Source organism: Serinus canaria, chromosome 4, assembly GCF_022539315.1.
Source record: "Serinus canaria isolate serCan28SL12 chromosome 4, serCan2020, whole genome shotgun sequence".
NCBI lineage: Eukaryota > Metazoa > Chordata > Aves > Passeriformes > Fringillidae > Serinus > Serinus canaria.
In genome coordinates, this window is record NC_066317.1 from 49,370,321 (window position 1) to 49,397,053 (window position 26,733).

The 26,733-nt window shown below is 39.4% G+C and overlaps 1 protein-coding gene across 3 annotated transcripts in view; it reads right to left on the bottom strand.

The window, feature by feature from the left end:
- Positions 1-7,679: 7,679 nt before the first annotated feature.
- Positions 7,680-26,733, bottom strand: part of C4H4orf19 (chromosome 4 C4orf19 homolog) — a 39,366-nt gene continuing 20,312 nt past the window's right edge. For 2 of the 3 annotated variants that reach the window (XM_009100003.4, XM_030239640.2), the window contains 4 exons: positions 26,544-26,630; positions 23,858-23,912; positions 11,407-11,454; positions 7,681-10,336 (listed from right to left, as the gene is read on the bottom strand). In XM_009100003.4, the coding sequence (XP_009098251.1) occupies positions 9,394-10,336; positions 11,407-11,438 (975 nt within the window). In that variant the 5' untranslated portion in view covers positions 11,439-11,454; positions 23,858-23,912; positions 26,544-26,630 and the 3' untranslated portion in view covers positions 7,681-9,393. Of the gene's footprint in view, positions 10,337-11,406; positions 13,272-23,857; positions 23,913-26,543; positions 26,631-26,733 lie in introns of those variants that run through there. The other variant, XM_030239638.2, reaches the window with a different exon arrangement.

A 26,733-nucleotide genomic window follows, 5' to 3' on the forward strand; every position in this document is an offset into this window, starting at 1 on the left:
TACCTTATATGTTCCCTGTACTCCCACATGTGTTTTGTGTCACTTGGTGAAAGTGTTACTGCAGCCAGCTGGTCTCATTCTGGGGGAATGCTGAAGCACAAGTGCTTTCCTGTTTGCTTAAGTCGGCAGATGTTGCAGCTATGCACTATCTAGAGATGAACCCAGACTCCAGTATTCCTGCAGAGGGTGTGTCACAGCTTGAAGTGGGGAGCTCTTTTGAGGCTGCTGGAGTTATGGGGCTGCCACTTTCAGTGAGCAGAGCTGAACTGAAAGACACAGAAGAGGGAAATAGGCACTAAAAGCATGATAAGCAATTACAGAAAGAAAAAAGGTGCCAGATAGATTTGTTGTCTGGTTGTTTTCTTTTTGGTTATTTTTCCCCCTACAAATGAATTGAGCTTGTACTTAACTGCATACTCATACAAAAATCATGAGGGTTAAAAAAAATCTTTTTATGAAATTTTCCTTGTCTGAAAGGAAGATATATGGTCTGTTCTGGCTTGGTAATGCTGAAAGTGCCGACCGCGTTGAAATGTGAAACTGTCTCTCCTAAGAAATTAAGTTTCCTGGCTGTTTAGTGGTCATTGAGGACTTCCACCTGTGACCTGTAGTATGAAGTGTGAATCAATTTGTATCTATTAATTTAGGGTTTCTGGGCACTTTCTTTTTTTTCTCCTGCTAAGTGACAAATGCTACTGCTAATGGGTAAACAAAGAAAGAGTGGTTAAGTCTTGGCTATCTAATATTAATGAACAGCATGTAAGACTTGGACAAATAAAAATTGATTTAGATTTCGGTTTTTTTCTCAGTGTTTAGTGAAATCCTGTATTTTGGGATTTTGCTTAAGGGAGGCTAGGCTCAAAATACTGGCATCTGAAATTTCCACTTGTTGATTTCTTTTTTTTAATTTTAAATACTTTTTTCCAGTGTTAGGGAGTCTGCACTAAGATGCTGCTGGTTTTTTTACTCAAACCATGATTGGATGTTATATCTTGTTCTGGATGCTCCCTTTTCTCTCTGTGAGGGGGCTGGCTGATTCTGGAGCTACCATTGTGCAGAGCTGGAAAGCACCCTGTCAGCCTTGGAGCTTCCTTCCTGGCAGGTTGTCATCTGCTGAGGCAAAACTAATAAGGGATATGTAGGGCTGGAGCAGGATAAGGAAAAGGAAAGTGAACAGTTTGGTAAGGTAGGAGTCTGTTCCTTTAACTTTCAAAGAAAAGGTAGGAGAGATGCCAGGCTTTTAGTGCTGGAAGCAAGAAGGTGGCAGAAGACTTCAAACAGACATTAGTGTCAAGATCTGAAAGCTCCATGCTGTTAGAGTAAGCAGCTTCCAAATTATCTGTGGCTCCCAAATTATCTGGAGGAAAGGAGTGGGTTGGTGATGTATTTTGCTACTAAGTTTAGATAAATGAAGCCAAGTCCCCTGTCCATGGACTTTGTGCAGATCCAGTTACCTGGGTGGTGCTTGGCCATCTGTTTCTGTATGTCAGGCCTTGTGTGGGTCTGTGTCAGTCTTTAGCTCAGTACACCTGTTGAAACTGAAACACCTCTTAAATTATATCTAGGCAGCCTCTAGCACTGTAGAGGTGCAATGGTGTGGAGTGTAGCTGCAGCTACAACACCAAGGAGGTTGTATTAGCAAATGCATTTTTCTACCAGTGTAACCCCTCAGTCTTAGATGTATAAACCCTCTGATGCCCCCTTCCCTTGTCTATTTTCAGTCAGTCATCCCTGTCCTGTCTCTTCTGGGTTGCAGAGTTGTTAGAAGTGCAGCAGAGGCAGATGGGAGGTGCTTGTGCTGGTACTCTACCATTGTGGTGGTGGTCTTGAAATGGGCCTGGGGAATGGAGAGCAGAACAGCAGAACAACTATCAAACCTAGCTGATACGTGATGCAGTGGGACAGGTGTGGAGAGGCACTGCTGGGGAGGGCAGCAGGTTCCAAGAAGATGCAGCAATGGGAGTGTGAAAGACTTGGGAAGATGGACTGAAAAATAAAAAATAGTAGTGATAGGGCAGAAGCAGTTGAGATGAACTCTTGTCTCTGAACTGTTCTGAATAATTGTTTTTTGTTTAGTGGGTGTCATTAGATATCCAGCTAAATACTCAGGTGATAATATGGTTTGATTTTCATATCAAATAAGATAGTATTTTGAAATTACCATATTAAAATAGTATTTAACTATAGGTGTTCAATATTGATTTACAGTAAGAATAATTATCCAATAAAATCAGCAATCTTAGGAGAGCCTTAAAATAAAATACCCATAAAGTTTCTCAAGTCTTGTTTTCAAAGGACTCCACACATACATGCTTAGAGAGATAGGAATGCAATTTTTCTGTCCGGTGAGAACAGATTTTGTGTAGAATAACTGAATTTCATACTTGCTGGCAGCAGAGGGAGCTATGAAACTTCTATTGATAGTTCAAAAAGGTCGGAGTGGGTCAGTGTAAAAAAGAATTAAGCCAAAAAATTTGAAAATGTCCCGATTTAATGGGAGATCTGAAGTGCTTCATGGGGCTGGGGCAGAGCTGTGGCTAGTCAGGACCCAGCAACTCAGTCCCTCTCCTGCCCTGCAGTGGTGTGGAAGTAGCTGCTGCAGTTATTAAAAGGAACAATGTAAACTTCTCTCTGAGCCAAATTTTTAATCAAAGCAATGAGGAGGAACAGGATCTGTGTGTCGTATGTCAAAACAATAGCAGCGTGCATCGCCTGGTAATTAACACTCGTGCATGAATCTGGAAAAGTAATTCCCAGTCAGGGTGGAGTATGCATACTCTTTTGTAAGGCTTTTGATAATTTGTCTTGATTTTGATTAATGCTGGGTCTCTAGTATGGTTGTTTATTTTGCAGATGCTAATTGGATGAGTTTTTTATGTAAGTCTACCTAAGCAGCAGATTAATGAGTAAAAGGTAACCATTATTCTCGCTAAGTATGATGTCTGCTTGTTAGATAAACCCGTGTCACTTTTACCTACCAAACTGAAATGTGCCATTAAAAATCTGTAATATTTCATCTGTTCTGGAGACTTTTTCCAGAGAAACTTGTACTACTTCTGGCCACAGCTAAATCTCTTTCTGTAGTGCATTGTGTATTGACGTCATGGTTCAACCCCAGGCAGCAGCCAAGCCCCAGGCAGCCACTTGCTCACTCCTGCACCAGTGGGATTGTGGAAAGAGTTGCAAGGGTAAACACTGGAGAACTCGTGGGTTGAGATGAAGACAGATGAAGACAGTTTAGCAGGGAAAGCAGAAGCTGTGCACACAAGCAAAACAAACCAGGGAATTATTCACTGCTTCCCATGGGCAGGCAGGTGTTCAGCCACCCCCAGGAGGGCAGGGCCCCATTACGTGTAACAGTGACTTGGGGAGACAAACACCATCACCCCAAACGTCTCCCCAGTGGGAGATATCCTATGGTGGAATGATATCCTATGGTGTGGAATCTCCCTTTGGTCAGTCCAGGCCACCTGTCCCAGCTCTGCTCCCTCCCAGTTTCTTTTGTGTACCTCCTAACTGGCAGAGCATGAGACAAGAAAAAAAATCCTTGACTTAGGATAAACATGACTTCCCAAAAAACCAAAACATCAATGTATTGTCAATGCCATTCTTATTCTAAATCCAAACCATTATATTTTGAATCCAAGCACTCTTAACAGCTACTAAGAAGAAATTAACTGTATCCCAGCTGAAACCAGGACAACTGAAATTAACGACATTTGCATGGATCTTTTTTTTCCCCCTGAGGATTTTATGAAAAAGCTAATCTGAGGAATGCCTCTAATTATTGAATGCATTATTTTTGGAAGAGGATCTCAAATAAGAACTAAAGAGATACGAGTTGGAAACAACCTAAGTTATTAATTCTTGGCCAGATCCCTATGGTTTGTCCTCAAATACCTAAACAGAGTTTTAATCTCATTCATTTTGTTCTGTAGTTATCTTGCCTTTGTCACTTACCTTCCTTTCATTTTGCATAAGTCTAGGTGAATTACTTGGTACTGGCTCCAGATACTAAGCTCAGGGAGGGGATAGAATATGTGATCACAGATTATTGAAAATCTGGCCATGCTTGAGGTTAAGATTAATAGCTGAGAGTGATGCAGTGGGACAGGTTTGGAGAGGCACTGCCTTTCTCCTCTTTGCTTCTGCACCCTCATAATATTCAAGCTAATCTCTAGCTCAGAGTAAACAGAAGGGAGTTTAATGAAAAAATAATTTACTTAAACTGCTGTCTTCGTGTGACATGGTTTTATTGTGGCACTGGTTGAGTACTTGTCTTCAACCTGACATAGTATTGGGATGCTGCATTTCCTGAAAGACTCCTGAGCTTTTTTGTTAATGAATGAAATGTTTCTGAGTTATTAGTGTATAGTAATTGAGCCATGAATTAAAGCAAAGACCTGGTAAATCCTGTTTATGATAATTTCAGTCAATATTCAGAGCAGAGAATGATGTAACCTTGATAGCTTTGATCACAATCATTGTGAGGTAACTGCTTGGGATGTGTACTTCAGCAATGGGATTAGAAACAAAATCAAAAAGAGATGATGTTTTTCCTGCTTCTTTGAGAGAATCCTATTTTCCAGACTAAGTTGTACAAGGGAGTATTTATTTTCTCTGACTGAAGGAGAAATAGGTAGGGAGTGGGGGAGTAGCTACATGTAAAAATTCTGTTGTGAAATTGGACTAAATGATTTTTAAAAAGCTAAAATGGCATTTAACAAAAAAAAAACACTTAAAAAGTTATTTCTGCTTATGTTAAGGCAATAATTTGCTATAATCTATTTCAATTTTTATTACAGAGTCCAAGATGCATATTTAGATTCTTCAAAACTTTAAACATTTCATAGTTTGAAATAGAAAAAGTCCCAAAGGAGGTGGGACAGAATTTGCAGAAGTGGTCAGCAGTAGTACCATTTTAGGGGCAGGCTGTGGTTCTGCCTTCTGTGTATTCAACAAGTTTGGTTCAAGGATTGTCTGAGCTGAAGTTTAGGATCGTGAAGGAAATCTTAAAAACAAACCTCCTGGAGATGCCAAGTAAAATTGGTAATGGAGAAGGGAGTCCTATGACTAATGTCTGTAACAGTGCATGTGAATGCATGAAATTTCAAAAGCTTTTTCAAGGGAATAAGCTGGGGAGTTTCTGTTTTGATTTCATGATGGCAAGGGAAAAAAGTCTCTGCCAAGGGCGTTTCATGTTGAAAAAACCAATGAAAAAATTTTGATCTGCTTCTAACAATTATTGTTTAACATTTTGCCATATCTCTGTTCTAAACTGTAGGACACAATGTCTGAAAAGAAAGTTTTATTAACAGAATTGTTTAAAATTAATTAGTTTTTAACGTACTATGACTTTCATAATTTAACTTCTTTGTGTATTCAGCATGTTAAAGAAGTTTAATACATATAATTTTGAAGTGGTGCTCTTGTGCAATGTAGTGGATTCCAATTTCCATCTGTGTGCAGGGAGAGATACCAAAATTCTAGAGAAATAATCTATTAAGATTCATTGTTTCAATGTAATTAAAATGTATAATATAGGCATTTGAATAAATATGTGGAATACCATATACACAGACCTTAGTGAATGCTGAGATATTGTATTCTCATTTAGCAAAATGAGATACATTGGTAAGAATTAATCTTTTGGAAAACTAAATCACATTTAGGAAATTGAAACTACAAATACAACAAAAGGTCAAGATGAAGTTTTTATTTCCAAGTCAGTGTTTCTTGTTTCATCCTTCAAATGGTGGCTAAAGTGATATTTTACTTAAACAATCAAATCTGGAATATCTTTTAGAAAATAAGATTTTCTGTTTCTGAATTTCAATTTTTAATGGGAAGTCTCCATAGCAACACTTGCCCAAACAATTACCTTTGTTCTTTAAAAGGGGAGGAAACACCTCCATCTTTGTGGAATTTATCTATTTCCAGATTCCTGCTTAATTGTTAGAACTTTGTTTGCTGAGTTGAAGAATTCTGCAGTGTCAAGTTTTTCTCTAGAAATAACTTCCTTGAGGGTGGACTGGGCTGTTTTCCACTGCTGTAGTTGTATGTGAGATCTCTGCAGTGATCTAAGTTTTTTTAATAATCCAGGATTGACCTACTGCCAAATGTGAAGGTGCTAAACTTAGTCTTCCTCAATGTCTCTTTGCTTTTGAAAGACTGCAAATTCCCTTAAATTGTTACTGACTTTGAAGAATAACAAATAAAACAGGACCTTCCAAGATGCAAAAGCTTTCATAGAAATACCAACTCTTAAAATAGTTCCCCATCCTGTTACCTGTTCTTTATTGCTACATATGTCTTCACACTTACCTATAAAGGATTACATCAAGTACAGAAACATAAATTATGATAGATATTGGCCAACCAGCTCCCATATTAATTTATTTTGTGTTAAAGTAAAACTGAAAGACTTAAATGATACTTCATAAGTGACCCCTCTGAATGTAGGAAAAAGAGTTGATTGGTAGCTGAAGTTACAGTGTCTGGGTGTCTTAAAATAATATGTAGTTTTTGACAGAAGTCTTAAAATACAGTTTCCTCTTGCTTCTAGTAGCATTTTTTTCTCTGTGATTTTCTGCTTTCTCAAGTTACTGATTTTTTTCTCTCACAATTGCCTGAGCAAAATGGATTCTTCAAGCTGGCAGTTTCTGTTTATTGGAATCAACATCTGATGGACTGAGTAAGATCTGGTTCTCACGTAATTGTTTACAATCTAATTTTTGTCGAGGAAATTGCTTGTGGCATTTAAAAATGATTTCTTAAATAAGTGATTCTTTCATATTTATTGTGAAAATTGTACTGTAATCTGAAAAAAACTAAGAATTCCTGACACTCAGTGGTGTCATGGTAGGGTTGAAGGTATATAAACATTTATGTAAATATAAAATGCACACAAATATTTTTTTGTTTTTTCAAATTTAAAAACTGGGATTTTTAACTTAGCAGATAAAAGAAGCCTGAATGTTGGTGTTACCTCCCAGGTTTATTTTATGGAAGCTTTCCATATTATGTAGGTTTGAGAGATGCAGATGCCCAAGTTTTTTTTTTTTTTCTATTTTTTTCTGTGAGAGAACCCTGACCAGTTATTTCCAATGCAGTGAATAGACTTGCTTTATGCTGGGATTTGTCTCTTGTATTTGTGACAATGAGAACTTGGGCTGCAAGACATGCACTGTGTGTGGCTCAGCTGCTCTCATGCCGAGGGTGGCACAGGGTTGCAGGCAGTTCCCATGGAAGAGTTGATTGGTTTGAGTTGTTTGGGCTGTGTCTGACCAGGGGCTCTCCTCTAATAGGTTTTAATGCTTAGGGAGCAAGGTGAGAAACTTGCTGTGATTTGCACTTGAAGTTTGAGCTGGAGCTGAGAAAAATTGAATTGAGTGGATATTGAAAAAATCAGGTAAGTTTTCTGGGATGTTTGTTGCATTTCTTTCTTTAACATATTTTTTACTTGAATTGTTTTTCATGGTTCATGTCATGGTGCAGCAAGGAGCTGCTGGCTCCCTGGGGCTGGGATGTGGGGAGCAGTAGGGGTTCCCTGGGCTGGATCCCACAGCCAGAATCTGTCCTGCTGCCCCGTGCCTGGGCTGGCAGGTCTGCTCCCCGGGGGGTGAATGGGGTCCTGGGCCCAGGCAGGGCAGGGGGAGCCCTGGGCTGGTGGGCAGGGACAGTCAGGACTGGTGACACTGAGCCTAACTCGTTATTGGCAATGTGCCGCCACTTTCACCAACTCTCGGTACTGTAGTCGTCTTCAGAAGACAAACGGATCTGTAAAACTTGTGTGCACTTAGGAGGAGGCTTAGAGGGGCCTATTAAAATAGGAAAGTGGTAGAGAAGTCAAGAATACTACAATGCTTTAAAACCATATAAAGTTTTTTATTTTACAGATACAATGTTGTGACTCTTGCCTGTAGCTGGATATAGTTCTCTACAAGTTGAGACTAGGTTGTTTTTAATTGCTCCTAGGTACTCCTGGGTACCATAAGGGCTCCTAGGTACCCATCCTACTCATTAATGTTTTGAGAAATCAATATCAGCATACACAGTAGGCAAATACTTTGTCGGTGCTTTTCGTGTATCTAATGAGGGCTATATCTTATTGAATTTCTTAAATGTAACTTTCGTATTCAGAAAATGCATGAAGTACAAAAACCACAAGATTATTTTTTATATGGTTAAAAAATTTATTAGGAGTTTATAACAAAAAACTTGGAAACCACAGAATTTCAGTATAAAATATTAAGCACTTTCTATTTCAGCCATACTTTTGCTGAATTGGCAGCCCCAGATTGGTCTCTAACTCCTTTTTTTTCTGCCATTAGAAATGCAGCCCTCCAAGAATGCAACTACTTTCAAATCTTATGCTTAATCCAGTTTGGAAGGTCGATCCCTTTCCTGATGTAAATTTAGGCACTACAGCAGAGCTGAGGAGGAGTCCACATTGGCTCTTGCTGTTTTCATATAAACAAAACACAACTTGCTGGGGATGTTTGAGACACAATCTGTTTGAAAACTGTGTTGTGAAGACAGGTGACATGCACCTGGAAAATTTAGTGGAGTTCGGAGGTTTCAGGCTGTCATTTTACAACAGTTTTAATCCATCCAAACTAGTAGGGAATGAGTTTTGATCTCTCTGGCCTCCCTGATAGTGTGTGTGAAGTTCTTACATAAGCTGCTTTAGCACATTAAAGCAACAGAAAGTTGCCCACTCTCTTGGATTTGTCTGGGCTTCTGCTGTTTTAGGGAACAGAAGCAGCAACACTTGGGGTATCAAATACAGTCAAGAGAGAGGTTTGTGGGGAAAAATGATGTTATCATTCCAATGCCAGGTGCACGTGTACAGATTTAGGCTTAATCCATAATGGAACCATAGCCATGGTAAAGTTCAGTCCAAGCTGCCTTCCCTGTTTCATGTTTCAGTAGATCATAGAACTTTGGCTCATTTATGTGGTTTTTTTTCTGCTAATGATGAAAATATGTGGTTTCTAACTCCATGGCTTCAATAGTCCTATTTTAAATAATGGGAGTTTTGTGAACCTGGAGCATGCAGTGTGCACAGACCCTCATGAGGAAAAAAAGGAAACACTTGCGTGAGTGCAGATGAGGTGTGTGTATAACTGAATATTATGTGTGGAAGAAATGATGCTTTGCCCACCTGTTTGGGCCCACAGAGAAGAGTATTACCATTAGTCAAGGGGACTCTTCTGCACCTCAGGCAGTAGAAATAAGAAGGCTGTATAAAACAGCTGAAGGGACCCAGGTTTAGTCCCAACTCCTTTTATATATGCTGTTCATAACAGCTCTCCACGTGTGCTGTATATCTGTTCATATTGATCCAGAAATAACATCTAGATCTTACCCAGTATGTTAGAAAGAAACCATCTAGTACTCATCATCATCTTCCACGTCTTCTCCTGCTGTTGCAGCTTCCAGTGCAGCCAGAGCTGCTGCAACTTCTGCATCTTCCTCCTCAATTCCTCCATTGACATCTTTATGGTTGGTGTGTGTGTGTGCCTGTGTGAGTTTGGTGACAGCCACTGCAGTGATGCCACCAGTAAGGCTCTCACTCAAACTTTCAGAGTCAGTTTTAAAAGGTTCAGTACTGCTCTCTTTCACAGGCCAAGGTGGGATTGCATGAAGGTCCTGGTCCTGTATTGCTGAAGCACCAGTGTTTTGGTCTGAATGTGTGCAGTTAACTGAAAAGCTGTCTTTTTCAACATAGTTCCCAGTTTGATTGCCATTTTGGGCATAATCAATATCTGGCAGTCTTATGGTGTTGTTTTCTGTTTCCACTATTGAGTTTCCTTTGAGAAAGATGCTGTCTCCTGCAGACTGGGAGTCTGGAATACTGTTAGGCACATTGCTGGCTGCCTTACTCTGACTGCCTGTCTCTAGGTCAAGCTCTTGTCCAGACCTATTTGACTTGGCGTAAAAGTCTCGACTGCTGGCTGGAGAAGCCTCTGACTGGCTGGAGGTTCCCTTTTCACTGGCTTCTTTCACTGGGCTTGTGTTGGGGTTGAGCATGGAGTGCTGAGCACAGGAGTTGCCACCATTGACTGCAACATCAAGCTTTGCAGCACACTTCACAAGGCCATCCTCTTGAGAATTATTGCCTCTGTGATTCCAGAGAGTTTCTGTTCTACTGTTGACTGGGTTTTTATTTTCTGTTTTGTTTACCTCATCCTGCTGGAGTTGATTTTTGGGTTTTTCATTTTCACTGTTCTCTTTGAATTTTGATTTATTGCTGCCTTGTTCATTGTGTTTATAGCTGTTTACTTCATGAATGCATCCAGATGATGGTACTTCTTCTGGTTCAAAAATATAGCTGGAGTAAGAAAAATTTGTAAGGGAAATGTTACTTATGATGTTAATCAACATAATTGATAAAAAAGATTAAGCTTTCTTTTTAAGCTGAAGGTCTTGAGGAAGGAGTGTCACTGAACTTTACCTTGGGTTCTGAGGATGAGTTAAACCAAATGGAAATGCTGAATGTGCTGTTGGCTGCTGTCTCCTGGGACTGATCATAACTAACTCCTGTACTGAGATTCGCCAGGATCATAAGAAGGATGTTGGAGAGCTGCGTGCTACTCATTGCTTGTTTCCAGCCCTATTTTTTATTTTCTCTGGGGAGCTGATTAGCCAATGAGTAGTCATGACATGGATTGGTAATTAATTTGTGTTCATATAGTTGCTAAAATATCTTCCATTTTTTTCTGGTATTCTTCTTTCAAGCCTTTTGTCCTTTTTTTTTTTTCCCCTCCTGAATAAATATCTGCCTTTGCTCTATAGTTTCCTTGACTTACCTCTTCCAAGGCCTCTCTGTTTTCTTTATCTTTCTTTTTTCTCTCATAGCACCACTTTCTCCCCAGTTCCTTACCTGTTCTACAGAAGTGGCCAAGGGGAAGTAGTTCTCCTCATGTGGGGCTGAAATGTGGTCTTTGTAAAACTAGCTAGTCCTCCTTTCTAGGGAGACTTTTAATATGGGAATTCATCCCCCAGCCAACTACATTTAACATCTATGATGGAAGCAAGGAACTGTTGGTCATTTCTATTGCTTGGGAGAGAGGGAGGATCTGACATAATGTGTGCTCCTTGTTCTGCTGAATTAGAGGAAGCCCATGCTACCTAAATTAGAAAAAAACTTTACTAAAGAAGAGTTTTCAATGCAATACAATTCCTTTTGTGGGATAGGAATTATAGAAGTGGATCTTAATTACAGTAAATTAAAAGGACTTTCATAGGAAATCTGTATGCCTATACCTAAAGATGCTGTAAGCTTTGAGAAAATTCCAATCATTTACAGTGGCTGATTAAAGCAACAGGTGTGGGGGAGCACAGACACATGGCTTAATGCTTTTCTTTTATTCAGTCTAAGAAACTCTTGTTCTATTGTACCTTCGTATCATTTTGCAGCACCTGCACCCCATCTGGATTTTCCTTAATCTGAAAAGAGAGAAAGGGAGGGCAAAGGAGAGTGAGTGAAGCATTATGAAATTAAAATATGAGCAATTGCATTGAAAATGATGCTCATGTTTAGAAGGGTTTGTTAGCTATAAACAAAGATGTCTACACAAGAATGGATGGAGTACTGTTCAAGGTCTTTGTAGATTGCTGTCGGCATTGGCAATGGTCTTTAATTGGGGAAAAATCTGGGGAAAAATTTAACAATTTTTAAACAGTGATGTTCTCTCAGAATAGTTTCCTAAGCAATTTTATGACTGGGAGAATTGTAAGTCAGTGTATTGGGTGTGGGTTGTTGGTTTGTTGTTTGGTTGGGCTTTTTTTTTCCATTTTTTCCCACTTGACACCTGCTGGTAAAGTTCTCTACCATGAATTTGCCCAGCTTTTTCTTTGAAACAGTAAACTGCTAGCATCTAACACATCTAACACAGACCAGCCTTGCCAGTGTGAGGAATCACCTGTTTATGTTTGACTTGAACCTGTTTTTTACTAACAGTATTTGGTGCCTCATAGTTCTTGTATTTGATGTAGTGACCATCATGTCAAATTGTCACCATAGGAGAGGTCCTGTACTGTCCCCTCAGAGCTTATCTATTTAAATGTTACTCATACTGACATTGTTTTCTGCCTATAAACTGTCCTTGTGATGTTCTCTGAGTCTTTTTGCATTTTAGCATCCTATTAAAATTAACTGTGGGAACTACAAATGCAGAGTTCTCAAGGTGTTTGACACCTCAAAGAAGCAGATTTATTCTTTCCTAATATCTTCTTGTTTCCATTCACCTGACCCTGTGACATCAACTGAGCACCGAGGTGACATTTTTGTAGAACTTTCTTCGTGAGGCACAGACGAATTCCTGGAATGGGCATTTTGTTATAATTTTTTTATATATGTTGCACCTCTATTTCACTACAGTAAAATTCCAGAGTTTCACTAGAACTAGCAGACTGTCTCTGTTTTCCTATACCATTGCTTGACCCAGTGAGAAGCTAAGAACTTTCCATTATGTGGTTCTTATGCCAAAGTCTTCTATGATGAGAAGAAATGGTTTGCTAATTTGGACCCTTGAGAACATTCCTGATCTGAACCTAAACTGATGTCCCAGATCTGAACATCCAAAACCCCTAAAACACCCAATATTCTTTGTGGGTGGTGGCTATCTTGTTTCCAGTTATTAAGTCAGGGCAGATTGTTTAGTATGTTTTGTCCATTGTTATTCAGGCTCTTTCTTTTTCTCTTGAGATACTCTACAAACTCACATACTTTTGCCAATGCCTAAGGACAGTGGCTCACTTCCCATAAAACAGAAATTGATGAAGCAAGGTCAGGGTATTTTCTGGAGTAATTTATTTACAAAACATCCAAGGAAAGTAGCATTGATTTATTCTTCTCAGGCACAGCTTGAACTGCACACTGGCAATTATGCTAGCAGAAACGTAAATCCAACCAGTTCCCCTCTAAAATCTGAGTACTGGTGTTAGATCTCATTCTTGGAGCCTCTAACAGCCTACAGTCATTCAGCAGCTGGTTTTATGCTAGGGTATAGCTACTCATACCTATGCTTTTTGTCTTTGTATACACATGAACTGTTCTGAAACAGAAATTTCTATCAGGAGTAGCCACCTTGATGGAGCTGACTGCTTGTTGGAATGGCTTTTTAGCCAGCTGCTTCTCTCCCTGGGTTGCAGACTCCCTTCCACATCTCTGCAGAGTGTGTACTGTGCATGCTCACCACACATACCTCAGCCATATCACAGCAGGAATTCTGATACAGGGCTTTTTCTCTGAAGGGGATTGCCCACTGAAATGCCCACACAGCCTTTGGCTTGGCTTTAAAGTTTATAGGTTTGGTGAACCCTGTTCTGATTTGTATGTAGACCAGATCCAACAACAGATATTGCTTCTACCTGAGAATGGGCACTTGAAGTCAGGGTGCTTCTGCTTAGAGTTTTATCTAACAGATTTCCTACTCAGGGATTTTATTTAGAATTTTATTTTTTTTAAGCAAAAAATATTGCTTATAGGTTTTAAGCATTGGCAAGTCATAATTGCTGGCCTTTATTTTGTTGTAAAGATGTTTGTGATCGTCATGGAAGGCAATTATAAATTGAAATGACTGTTGAAGTTTTCAGAGAAAGCACTTTCCTGTTTTTTGGTGCGTGTTTGTTTTGTTTGGTTTTTTTAATTACAGCTGCTGTTGGAATTATCTCTGCAGCTACTGCATTATGCTTTTCCACTGATTAGTTACAACAGGATCTGTCCTGTGGCATGAATAAACTATTGCATATGGAAAATAGTGTATGTTGTATTATGTTATGAATTATTTCACATCCCTGAAATAGGAATATAGTTTTACAATGTCACTGTCTGAACACTGGCTTTTTTTTTTTTCCCTTGCCCTTTCCTTCAATTTATGATAATCTTTCAAGTCAAGCTGGAAATAATTCTGGGGAGCAAATTGCTATTATAGCATGAAAAATCATGCTTTAATCCTACTTATCTTGTTTTAGATACCAAGCTCTAAAGACTTGTGTACTGTGTGATGCTCATAGTTGTGCTAATGGATAAATAATACCAATAAGCTGCTGTCTGGAGCAGTTTGAGTCAAGCAATTGCTACAGGCTTGAAACAAAAGAGCGTTAGAAACTTCTACAATGGATGATGTTAACTGGTGGATGTTAACTGATACTGAATTTAGAAACATTGCATTCTTATTAAATGTTCGCTCTGTCAGATATGCTGTGCTGCTAAATTGATGAGAGAATTTCAGAAAAACATGACATGATGGGGGATGCTGCCTTGTAGAACACTTTGGGGGATATTTTCCCTGTGGAAAAAGGCTGCCTGTCTAAAGTGGCAGTAAAATCCTTGGCTTTAACATTCAGATTCTCAGAATTGAGATCAAACTGCCATTAATCCTGGATATTACTCTTTCATGACCATGAAATTTCTGAAGGCCTGTAAATGTCTGTCACTAGTTATTATGCAGTTACTTAATCCTGAACACTAATAGATCACCTGGCATTAAAGCTCTGCAAAAATGTTAAGTAGAGATTTTTTTAGAAGTTTTTTTGATGTGGACTGGACCACTTGGAGCATTTGCAGGAATAAGATGGAGCTGTTGAGGTAAAAGGAATGAAGGAGGCCTAGAATTAATTTTCTTTACTCTCCCAAATGTTGAACTTGAATTTTTCAGATTTAGTAGCTGCTGGATGTCCTGAAGTGTGTCTCTGTGGATGAGCTTGTACCAGGTTCTACAAAATAATCAGATTCTTGCTGTGTGACAATGTAGAATAGCCTTGTGGTTTGCATATTCAGCATCTGTACTTGTTTCATTTAAAGTTATGATTCTTTTCTTCAATGAAGGAGAGGGAAGAGGCCCAGCTTTGTGTGTTTACACCAGCCACCCTAGCAGACCTTTAGCTGACCATGTCAAAAGATAGTCTAGATATAATGTGCTGCAATATATTAAAGAAGTGTTCCCAGAGAGACAAGGAAGACCTCGTTGTGAATGACTGACTTTCTTCCTTTAAAGCAAGATGATACACAGGAGAAAATTCTTAAAAAAAGTTGGAAAAAATTCGAACAATGGAAGGAGGGAGTAATTAGTCTTAGTTTGAGGAGATCAAGACACAAATCCCATCAGTAAAACAAATGCTGAAAAAGGGAAGGTGGTTAAAACCATTTATGGTGGCGCCGGCTATGAGAACGAGATGGGACTTCTCTTTCAAGTGTGCGACCTTGGTGAAGAGAACAAGAATAATGTCTGACTCCAAACCCACAGCCTTGTGTTTCAAGCCACAGTGTGCTTTAAGAGAAGTCTGCTTTTCTTCATCGGATTTGAGAAACACAAGGTATCTGACTCTAAATTACATAATAACAAACTCATGTTGTCTATTTAAACTGTGGCTGTGTTATGAGTAAATAAAAGGCAAACAAGAGATAATGTCATGAAAAGGGAAGAAGAAATATTTTTGAGTCATAAAAATGGCTTGGCACCTTTCTCAATATTTGTGGAAGTTTACATGGAAACAGAAAAAGGTCAGTCTTACTTTTGGTCATGGTGATTTTTTTCTTGTGTCTTGTTTTTTACTTTTAAATTCCTTTTAGATGCCTCCAGGACCAGAGGCAGAAAGCTGAGGGAGACAATATTAAAATAGCTTCTCTAGTAGATCTCAACAGATAAACTCTGATTTCGGATCATTATTTTTAATCCAGTCTCTTTTTTTGTTTGTTTGTTTTAGTTTGTTTGGAGTTTTCATCCCACAGACCCTGGTGCTTCTATTGTTTGCCTTTAACTCTCCTCCATCCTTTCCCACTCCAGATTACCTTAGCAAGTAAGGAGATTTTTCCTACATGGTTATTATCTGGGCTGAGCCTGGGTGATGAATCTCCCAGGGGCCTGAGACACCTCCTTCTGATGACTTTTTCAAGTAGAGGCATCTTTCAGACTTGAGCCTGCCAGTGTCTTCCCTGTCAGTTTGCTGTGTTTTGCACACTCCTCAGTAAAACCTGTCCATTCTGAGGATACTGCCCTGAGGTAGCAGTCTCTTTTTGCCACGGGCAGAAATCTTGTTCATCAAAATTAAGTCTGTTGGCCTCACTAGTAATGCACACACAATTGGCTTTGTTGGTATTTCTTTGCTAACATAGATGCCAAATTCTAACCAGCTAGGAGACATATGCACAGAAGCAAGTGTGGGAAGACAAAGTGTTTGCATAGAAATACGTGCAGAGGAACTATAGAGAATGTGGGGTAGGAATAACCTGAGAGAGCTCTAGCACTTGACAAGCTTCTGACAGGAGGTGCAGTTTGCCTTCTGTGCTAAGTAAGCCCTCACACCTCTCAGAAGATTTCAGAGACTGTTCTCAGCATGTGCTAGGTCTGACAAAGGCTCAGATGTGCCTAGGCTGGAGGAAGGAAGTGCAGTGTCCATGCTCATCGCAGGGCAGGTGGATGAGATGACCTTTAAACTCCCTTTGAACCCAAACCCTTCTATGAGTCTCTGTGTTACTGAGGTGTGGAGGCAGAGGAATAATTGATTTGGATGACAGATAATATAAAAGAGGCACAGAAAAACTGAAGGAGGAGTGGCAGAGTTGAGCAGAACTATATCTAGAAATCTAGTAAACATACAGTAGAAAAAATTACCAGCCTGTGCTAGAGGGGGAGAGAGAATAACAGGAAAACCATGTAAAGGAAAAAAGATGAGGAACATAACTTAGCCACACACTGTGAAGGCTAATCACTACTGTTGGATGAATATGATCTCTAAGAACTGTCTTACTTAAAATACAGAGAACCCTTCATATCCTGTGGGCTTTTTCCTGACCTGTTTTGAGACCAGAGGGCATCAGAACAGGTGCAGGCTTGGGGAGTAGGAGAACCCAAACCATCCTGGGCCCAGAATTATCTGAACAACCTGATCTACTTGAAGATGTCCCTGCTTATTGCAGAGGGAATGGGCTAGGTGACCTCTTCTGACCTAAACTGTTCTATTATTATACCATGGTCTGTGGAGAGCACAGTCTGTGCTCAAATCTTCACCGAGACCAATACTTAGAGCTGGACCAAAATCTAATTTCAGTTTTTTTGGACTGAATCTTAATCTGGAAATTTATTTTAAATGCACTTCAGGGAATAACTCAATTGACATATATAATTTAAAATAAATGAACTAAACTGAGGAACTGTGATATGGTCCCTTACAGGAAGCAGATCCCACTTCATGGGCTATTTTAGTCTGTATATTTTTTGCTAGCTGAATTGACTTCCAGCTTTTTGTTCACACTTTCTTAAAATGCAGCACTGAGGTGTTGTTCCTGTGCTTCAGCCATCTTGCAGTCCAGCCCTAGTGAGACACCTGGCTGTGCCATCCTGCTGACAGAGTATGACCTGTGGATTGACTTTGAGTCACTCTGCAGTCCTTCCTATCTGAGCTGCTCTGCAAAAAAGAAAACTGTGCAAGTGCTTTTTCTGGTGCACCTTACTCTCCTCTTTAGAGGGAGGCAAGCTCTATATTTGGGAATAAGGAGTGTCAGTGTCTGACAGAAAGAGCCTTATGCTATCCAGCCAGCACAAGGTTATTGCCAAGGTTATTGTTGATTGTCCTATTTTTCTTTATTTTACAGAGCTGAGAAGCTGCACAGGTCTGTCAGCCACTTTTATTCTCCACTGAGAATATTATCTGCCTACTGAACAGCTTGCATGTATTTCTAGTGTAGCTACCAGTGAGGGCAAGAGAAGATGACACATTGAGACTCCTCAAAAACTTGTATAAAACTTCTTGAGCCACAACCTAACTTCAGTGGTGACTTATGGCTCTCAGTATTGGATGTTTGGCTCCCATTGCCACCCTTTGCTTGTTCCTTTTCAAAGTGAACTTCCTGGTTTTTACAGATAAATATGATCATTGCTTGAATGCAAATAATTCTTACAATGTCATCAGATGTTAAGACTGACAATGTATTTTCTAAGGTGATTTTTTCCCTTTCTCCCTGACCCAAATTAAGCCCATGGACTGTACATTGTACAAGGTGGTCTGATATTTTGCATTTTCATGAATAAAGTGTCAGACTTCTGGGTGATACTGCCCACAGATGCTGTGTACAGGCAATGGCTATTTATTTCAGTGAGGGAAGAATTTGATGTGTTCTGTGTGCTATACAAGACATGAAAGTTGATGTTAGTTTTGTGTGTGGGATTAAGTGGTACAATTTAAGCTTCATAGTAAAGCCATGAAACCGATTTAGACTTGTAGTTTTTTCAAAGGAGAAAAGTGGCTTTAATCAATCCAGTTATCAAAATCTGGAGGGTCTCATTGATAAGAAGCATGTGTTGCTTGTTATCTGGAAAATTAAGGAAGTCTTGCAGTTACAGCCTCATAAATTTGGATGCTTTGTCTTCCAACACAGAGTAGTTTTTTCATTACGGAGGAAGTAGGTCTGATATCACAAAAGGGTTTTGCTTCATCAAGGTGACACATAGCAGAATAACTGAATCCTTAAATGACAAAGGTATGTGAGCAGTCATAGCAAGGGGCAAAGCAAGCTAAGTGACACTTAAGCAGAATTGTTTCTAATTAGCAGAATCCCACACTTTTCAGGAGATTAAAAAGAAAGTGATTTAAAGGTTCAAAGGGTTGGAGGACCTCTCCTCTGAAGACATGCCACAAAAGCTGGAGTTGTTCAGCCTGGAAAAGAAAAGGCTCTGGGGACACCTTATTGTGACCTTCCAGTACTTAAAGGGGGCTTATAAAAATGAAGGAGAGCAACTTTTAATACACGTAAATAGTGGTGAGACAAGGCAGAATGGTTTTACACTGAAAAAGGAGAAATTTACATGAGATTTTGGGAAGAAATTCTTTACCCAGAGGGTACTGAGGCACTGGAACAGGTTGCCCAGAGAAGCTGTGGATGCCCCATTCCTCAGTGTTCAAGGCCAGGTTGGATGGAGTCCTGAGCAGCCTGGTCTAGTGGGTGGCATCCCTGCCCATGGCAGGGGGGCTGGAACCACATAGTCCTTAAAGTCCCTTCCAAACCAAGCCTTTCTGTGATTCTATCAATATCAAATACCCAAATAAAATATACTGTACTTGCCAGATGAACCATCAATATGGCATAGCTAATCACCAAAGTATGGCCTACTCACCAAATAATCAGTATGCTATCATGATTTTAACCTTTATTTGTGTCGTGTCATCTGAAAAAGTATGCAAGTATTAACTGTTTATCCAGGAAATTTACAATAGTAATAGTTGACAAAAATATGCAGTTCCAGGATTACAACAGCAGCAGTCAACTCTAATTGCCATGTGCATGAAGTAGTACTATAACAGAATAAATTGTGTATTATATCTTTGGATTGTTCAGAACAGCATCCAAGCTGAGAGTCTCCTAGCTGAGAGGTGTATCTACTGTGCAGGGGTCAGTCATGTCCCCCAGTTGTGGGTGCATGCTGTGGCATTTCTCAGCACAGGGGAAGAGCATCCTGCCAGTGTGATGTCTGGCTGTGATCTGATGAGAAGCTACTTTGGCAGTCAGGATGGTCAGAGTAATGGAAGTGTCTGGCTACATTTGTTTTCTCAAAATGCAGAGGAAAGGTCAGATTTAGTTTGCTCTGTTTATAATAAGGAAATACATGCTAATTATCTTACATATGTGTAGTTGTACTGCCATGAAACTATACCAGTATAGTTGGCAATGGCAGTACCTGCTAATTGTTATGTGCCAGTGTGAATACTTCAGCTGGAATGGGGAGCACCTGGACTGATGCAAATGCAACATTAGAAACTGCTCCATTTCTTTACAGCTGCTCTCTTCCCATACCTCCAGGCATCTAGCTGTGTTTATATCAGATCCTGAGAGGTTTCCTGCTCCCACATTGCCCCTTCACATTCTTGCTTTTCCATGCAGCTGTTTTGCACCAAACTAAGAGGCAGCAGTGGGCAGGTCTCAAGGCAGGGAAGTTTGGGTGTTACCAGTACTGCTTGAGCACACCTGCACTTGTTTCTGGGTGTGTTTGCTGAAGGGGAAGGTAATGACAAGTAGAGGCTATCAGTTATACAAAAGGTGTTCTATTTTGATTTGTAACTGCTGGTCATTGTGTAAGCTGATAGTAATATGCATAGCTATCTTAAATCCTGCTAGGCTCCTCCTCAAAATGTCCTTCTTTTCAAACCAGCAAGGTCAGCCAGATCTTCCACCTATCCTTGGTGGCTTCCTGACTGTGTTGGCCAGCATATGAAGTGCTGTGTTTTATTCTCATAGTAGATTCTTATTTCTACCGTGACAGTTTTGGGGTTTGTGCTATTTTTGTTGTTGTTTTTGTTCTGTTTTTAGTTAGTTAGTTAGTTAGTTATCTGTTTTTAGTTAGTTGTTTTGTTTTTAAGAAGACATTCTTGTATTATTTCGTTCACTGACCACTATCTCTGGTAGTTGTCAACTCTTTTATAAACAGTTGAAAGAGTAAGGCCAGCTCACGTGGAAAGTGGACCTTTTTGTGAGGTGTTGTTGCTGTAGCAAAGTGTCCTAGAGGATACAAGGGCTACAATTTGGAGGTGATCTGAACATATAATTCTTTTCCTCTAATGCTCTTTGCAATTCATTTAAAATATTTATAAGATACTTAAAAGGAAATACATTCTCTCTGACTAGTTCCTCATCGTTCACAGCACTAGGTCATGGAACATTTCCCTACCCCCATTATTTACCATAGAAAATGATTGTTTTATTTTTAAGGAGTAGAAGGAAGAGTGGGGAAAAGGGTACAGCTCTCACAATCATTAGCCAGTTTGCATAAAGGAAAACCAAATATAGCTGGTAGCATAAACCCATTCATTTCCTCTTCAGCTAAGCTTGTTTTTTACATTTGGTTTTTCCAAATTTACATAGTCTAGTGTTTAAATTACTGAAGTTTATGTTTCCTGTATTTTAAAATTATCAATCCCATAAAATATAATAGCTTGTTTAATGGTGGGGCCTAAAACCCTGAGTCCTGTTTAGTCCCATATTGTATAGAGGCAGACATAGAAATGTGCTCCTTCCCAAGGGATTCATGGTCTAAATGTGTGACAGGGCAAAAATGGGAAGCAGATGGTCATGTACATGTGAGAGAAACAATCAGCAGAGGAGCTATGTTTGAATCAGTAATTGTGTTAGGCTAGGCCTGAGTGGGGGGTCTGTGTTTGGCAGCACAAGTGGAGCTCAAATTAATGATAGCCAATTTTTATGCAACAGAGTGACTGTGTCTGAAATGTCATTTCTCTTGAGAGGTATGTGATTCTGTACAACTGTGCACTTTGAAGGGTGGATTCTTGGGTTCCAGCCCTTCACCTGAAAATCCTTAGTTGTATCCAGCCTTTTTAAAACACATAGCATAAAAGCAGCTCTAGAATTGGGTCTTGAGATGGTGCTGCCATGGGTCTACCATTCCAAAGTTCCCTTGCTCATACTTTGCTCTTTTCCCAATGGCAGGCTTGAGCAGCCTGCCTGAGAGCATGCCACCAAAGACATGATTTTGATAGCTGTGAATGTGTTTTAGAGACTGAGGGTCAAACTGAGCTGGGGGTCCTAATTTATGATGGAATTCTCTAACTCTTTGAATACCGTGTAAAGCAATCACTGCCGCCTCCTGGGTTTTCACTGGGACTTGATGTGGGTTCTGTCTTCTGGCCTGGAAGTCACTTTTTCTTAGATTTCTATTTACAGAATCAGTTGGTTTAAGCCTGCTTAAATACAGAGGTACTTTCTAGAGGCGGATGGCTTCTCACCTGCACATATATGTAGCCTCCTGGAATAATTCCATGCAGTTTTATGGGTGCTGTTATCAATGAGAAATCCTACTTGGGACATTAGAAAAATTGAAAATGTCAGACAGTGAGCATGAAAGCTACAGCATTACGGCTGTAGGATTTAGTCTGTGAGAAAAAACTGACAAGTCAAAATGCTTCCTAAGTATATTCTAGTCATTTGTTCTGTTCAGCCTGGAGGAGACTGAGGGGAGCTCTTATTGCAGTCTACAACTTCCTTGTGAGGGGAAGAAGAGGAGCAGACACTGATCTGTGGTGACAGGACCCAAGGGAATGGTCTGAAGTTGTTTCAGGGGAGGTTTAGGTTATATTTTAGGGCAAGGTTCTTCACCCAGAGGGTGTTTGGGCCCTGGAATGGGCTCCCCGGGGAAGAGGTCACAACACCAATCTGAGTTTTCAAGAAGCATTTGGACAGTGCTCTCAGGGACATGGTGTGACCCTTGGGGATGGTGCTGTGCAGGGCCAGGAGTTGGCCTCGATGATCCTTGTGGGGCCCTTCCTACTCAGCTTATTCTGTGATTCTGTGGTTGTGCCATGGACATTGCCAGACAGTGCCACTCACTAGCAGCATGGCAGCACGCTGTACACTCTGAAACCAAGCTCTTTGTTGGCCCATCTGCTGGAAGCTATTGCCTCTTGTATTTTCCTGTGAGTTCTGTGCAAAAATAATTTAATGGCCTTCTGCAGAAATTTGGGGCCAAAGATAAAAGAACCTTTAAAATACGCTGTTGAAAGACTTTGAATCTTTAGGTGACCTTGGTGAACAGAGTAAGACAGAAAAGGAGAGAGAGGTGGAGATCTCATATGTTTTAGATACTGTGAAATTCTTGAAGGTTAAAATAAGAAAATAAAACTTAGGAATCAGCAATGAAGTCTAAGCAGGTTAACTCCTGTAATCCTGCAATTCTATCTTATCAAAAACTCTTGGTTGTACAGCAGTTCTATGGAAAGACTCAGTGCTTCTTTATTTGATTGTTTTGTTCTCGGTTGAGTCTTTGGAAGAGGGTATGAAGAGACTCTGCTGGAGTTTAGCAGGCCTTTATCCTTTAAGTGTGCCATATATTTTTACTTCAGGGAGCAATATTCTGAAAATAGACTTGGATGTCCATGGAGATTGCTTCAAATACAGGATTGGAGTGTGCTGTGTATATGTGTTTGGGCAGGATTTAGGCCAGGCAGGATATGTGATCTCAGCTCTGGTATTCAGCTGTAGCTTCGTGTGCCCAAAAATCATCTTGTCCTGAATATTTCAGATGCTTCTGATTTGTTTATATCATATGAAATATTGCTAGTGGCAGGTATTGTGGTGGTATTGTTGTTGTGCTCAGAACATCAGCCTCTCTTAATACCAAGAAAATTGGATAAACCATAAGTAGTTAGAATGAGTCAATGATTCTCTTTTGTAAAAGCAAAAGTAAAAAAACCCAAGCCAGCAAAAACTATGCTCTTGCCCCCATAAAAAAGAAACCAGCACCAAAAATCCCCAAACAAAACAAAATCCCCTCAAAATCCAGCACATTGACCAAGTAGATTTCTTAAAAATGTCAGGAAGTTGTGCTTTTGTCTTTGACCATTTGATGGCATAACCTGCAGCTTTTTATAGGGAAGCTGTTAGAAGTCAGTGTGCTCGCCCTCTCAAACCAAATTAATCCTTATGTTCTCCAATTAGTCCTATTTTCCCAAATCCCCCTCCTTCCTCTGTTTGCCTTCCATTCTTTGTGTTCTTTCCATACCATTTGTCTGCATTTTCACATTTTCTCTTGCCATTTTTCACCTGTGTTAACTGTCTTTGGTTCAGTTTTTTATTCCTGTATTTCTTCTTTACAGTGTCTTTTTTATAAACTTCAGAGTGGAAATTGACAAGCTTTTATTTGCTACATCAGGAAACTTACGGGCTGGAAAGAAGCACAGTTCTGTTCTGTCACTAGTGCTTGTAGCAGCTGAGTGTTGGCATTAGAAAATACTTTGGGGTATTGTAGGGAGAGATGGTTTATTTTGTGGAATGCTGAAGTTACAACAGTGAATGGCCAGTAATTTTTAAATATACACAAGGAGAAAAAAAAAAAAATCCTACCTTTCCAATTGTACTCCATTGACTGCTTGGAAGATTTGTTTTAAATGTCTTGGTCCTGCAAGAGTAAAACACTTTGCAAGTGGTTTCTTCACGTGCACACAAAAGTAAGAAGGAACCTCTGAGGCATTAACTGTCTACTGCAAACAATGTGGAAATAGAACAACCTCCTCTTGGTATCATTGTGAATTTTAAATTTAGACAGTGATCAAATAAATCACTTGAGTAGTATGCTCATCCCCTTGAGCTGAACTGGAATGCTAACCTGCTTAAAGTGAGCATGAGCTTTGCTACAGTGGATTAGGACTCATGTGAAGTGTTTAAACAACAACAGTAAAATTAGAAAACTTTCAAATATGCAGTAATATGGAACTTTCTTTCCTATGTGTTTTCTTTTTTTCTTTCTGGGAGCCAGGATATTTATAGTATCCATTAAAACTTCATGTGTGCTTGTCAGAATTTCACCCTTCAGATTTTCACAAACTTTGATACTTAAATGCCTCTGGCATTGCAATAATATTCTAGATATTGGTAAATCTGTTCTTTCAGATGTGCTCCAGCTAAAAGGAAAGCTCAGCATAGTGTTTTGTATTAAGAATTTCTAAAAAGATAAATTAATTAATGGGATAATTGTAGAATTAGAGTATAACAATACTGCAATGCAGATGCTTTTCCTCCTTTAAAAATACAAATATTTTCAGTATTTCTTGTAGCGAGTCAAATGCAAGCCCATGAGGATTTGTGCCTGCATGCAAGCCTATAATGACCATGAATCACCAAGTCAAGTTCATTCCTGTGAAACAGCAATATATTTTGCTGTGGGTTTTAGAAGTAGGGCCATGTGCTTTCTTTCATTCTCAGGATCTCCCTGCGTGAGTGATAACTTGAAAAATCTCAGTGTAGCTTACATTACAAACCACAAATCCACACAGAGTTATGCTTGCACCATTCTTGAAACCTGCAAGGCTTTTCTTGTAAGAGAGTGAAATTGTTGTTGTCCTTGAGAACCCTTTCAGCAGAACACTCCTAGGATCTAAGCTGGGGTAGTTTGTTCCTGAATTCAGCACCCCTGTGCAATGGGGCTGGGGAGGGAAAGTACAAGGCAACAAGGACAGTGCCAGCAACATGGTCATTGCTGCTGCTGCTGCCCTCTTTGCTATGCTCTCATTGCATACATACTCTTTGCAGTTATAGTTTTCATAATTTATGGGTAAACTCTTACAAGTTCTTATAAAATGTCAATATCTAGCTTCCAGGTTTGAAAGCACCCCTGGCTGTATGTGTGGTTTCATGGCTGCTGTTTGCCCACAGATTCAAGTGGACAACATTGCATGGTGTTTGACCCACAGGTGACATTTAGAAGACTTTCTATTAAAAGCCTGAACTATGATTGAAACCCAAATGCAAATTTAAGTAGCCTGGGTATCTGATGTGGCTCGTTGCTAAGGAGAACCTGGGATTCATTCAGCCTCGGTTCACTGCATTGCTCTGCTGCCCTCAGAGCAAGTCACTTAAGCTGTCCTGTATGTCCCCATTTCATATCCTTCTCACAGCTTAATGTTTCTGCTGCACTTTGAAGATTTATAGCCCTATTCAATCTTACTATACACTTGCAAAGGGTTGAATGTTTTTGTGCATCTGTTGAAGGTGTGATCAGTACTTTATGTGAAGTGAATAATAAAGCTTATGAAGAATGAGTCATGGTGTGTTCCTGTTTTTATGCAACCTTTTACTATGGTCATTTTATGTCCTTTTTGCATTCTATTTTATTTTTAAATATAGGTATCATTATTAGTTCATTAGTTGCAAGATTCCTCCTTTTAATTTTTGTTCAGATCTCTAACAATCTTACTTGCAGTATAATTCTGTCTTGACGTCCTTATTTGTTTTGTGTAAGCCATGGCCTAAACATTTATGCATACAGTGAAAAGAAATGAAAAATAAAATCCATGGTCCAGTTATGAAAGGATGCAGGTAGCTTGTTTAACTAAACTTTCAAGTGCATTCTTAACTGCTGTAAATTCCTTTTGTCTGTTTAACAAATTCTGAAGTAGTAGGTTAGCTATAGGATTTTTCTTTAATTTATTATTGGATTTTGTTTGTTTATTTTGAATCCTCAAGGAAATTCCTATAATTCTGTAGAAATGTAAAATGAAAATGCCAAAAAGGAGAGCTGCTGGGAGTCACAGCTGTTGATAAATTGTCAGCACACTCCTTATATCACATCCATTGATAACTGGTTTGGTTGTCAGCTTCTGTCTGATGTGTGTATAATTGGCTCTTGACCAAAAAGTAGACAAAATGTTCTATATTTGTTCTTAAACTTGAGTCTGAAGTATCTTTTTTTTTCATTGTATTTGGACCTTTTTCCTTTTCTGCTTGCTGGTAATAGTTTGGAGTTAGTCCTATAAATTGCATTCAGACATCTTATTTAAGTACTCTTTTTACCATCATCTTTGCTTAGCAACATCCTTTCTGAGATATTCTGGGAAACTTAATACTTGTCTGGTGTGTAAAACAGCGTTCATAAATCAAGGTATGTTGCCATATCCTGCTTGCTTCTTGCTTATGTTGTTTAATAGTTTTTATATTTCTGGTTCTCCATGAGCATGGAACCTTCTACACCCAGTCACTCCAGCTATTGCAAACACAATCACCAGTGAGACTCAGTCTTTGGAATATGGCTTACCATGCTGGGGTAGATTGTTAAAGTGAAGGGTGTCTACATGGTTGTCATGGATCCAAGCAGCAAGGAGCTTTCACATTCCAAAATAACCTGGAATTGAAACAAAATCTTTAGGCTCTCAGAAGCTCATATTACTATTTTCCATTTCATTTAGTTGCTATCTCAAAGTCTAAGACCAAAATGAAAATGAAAT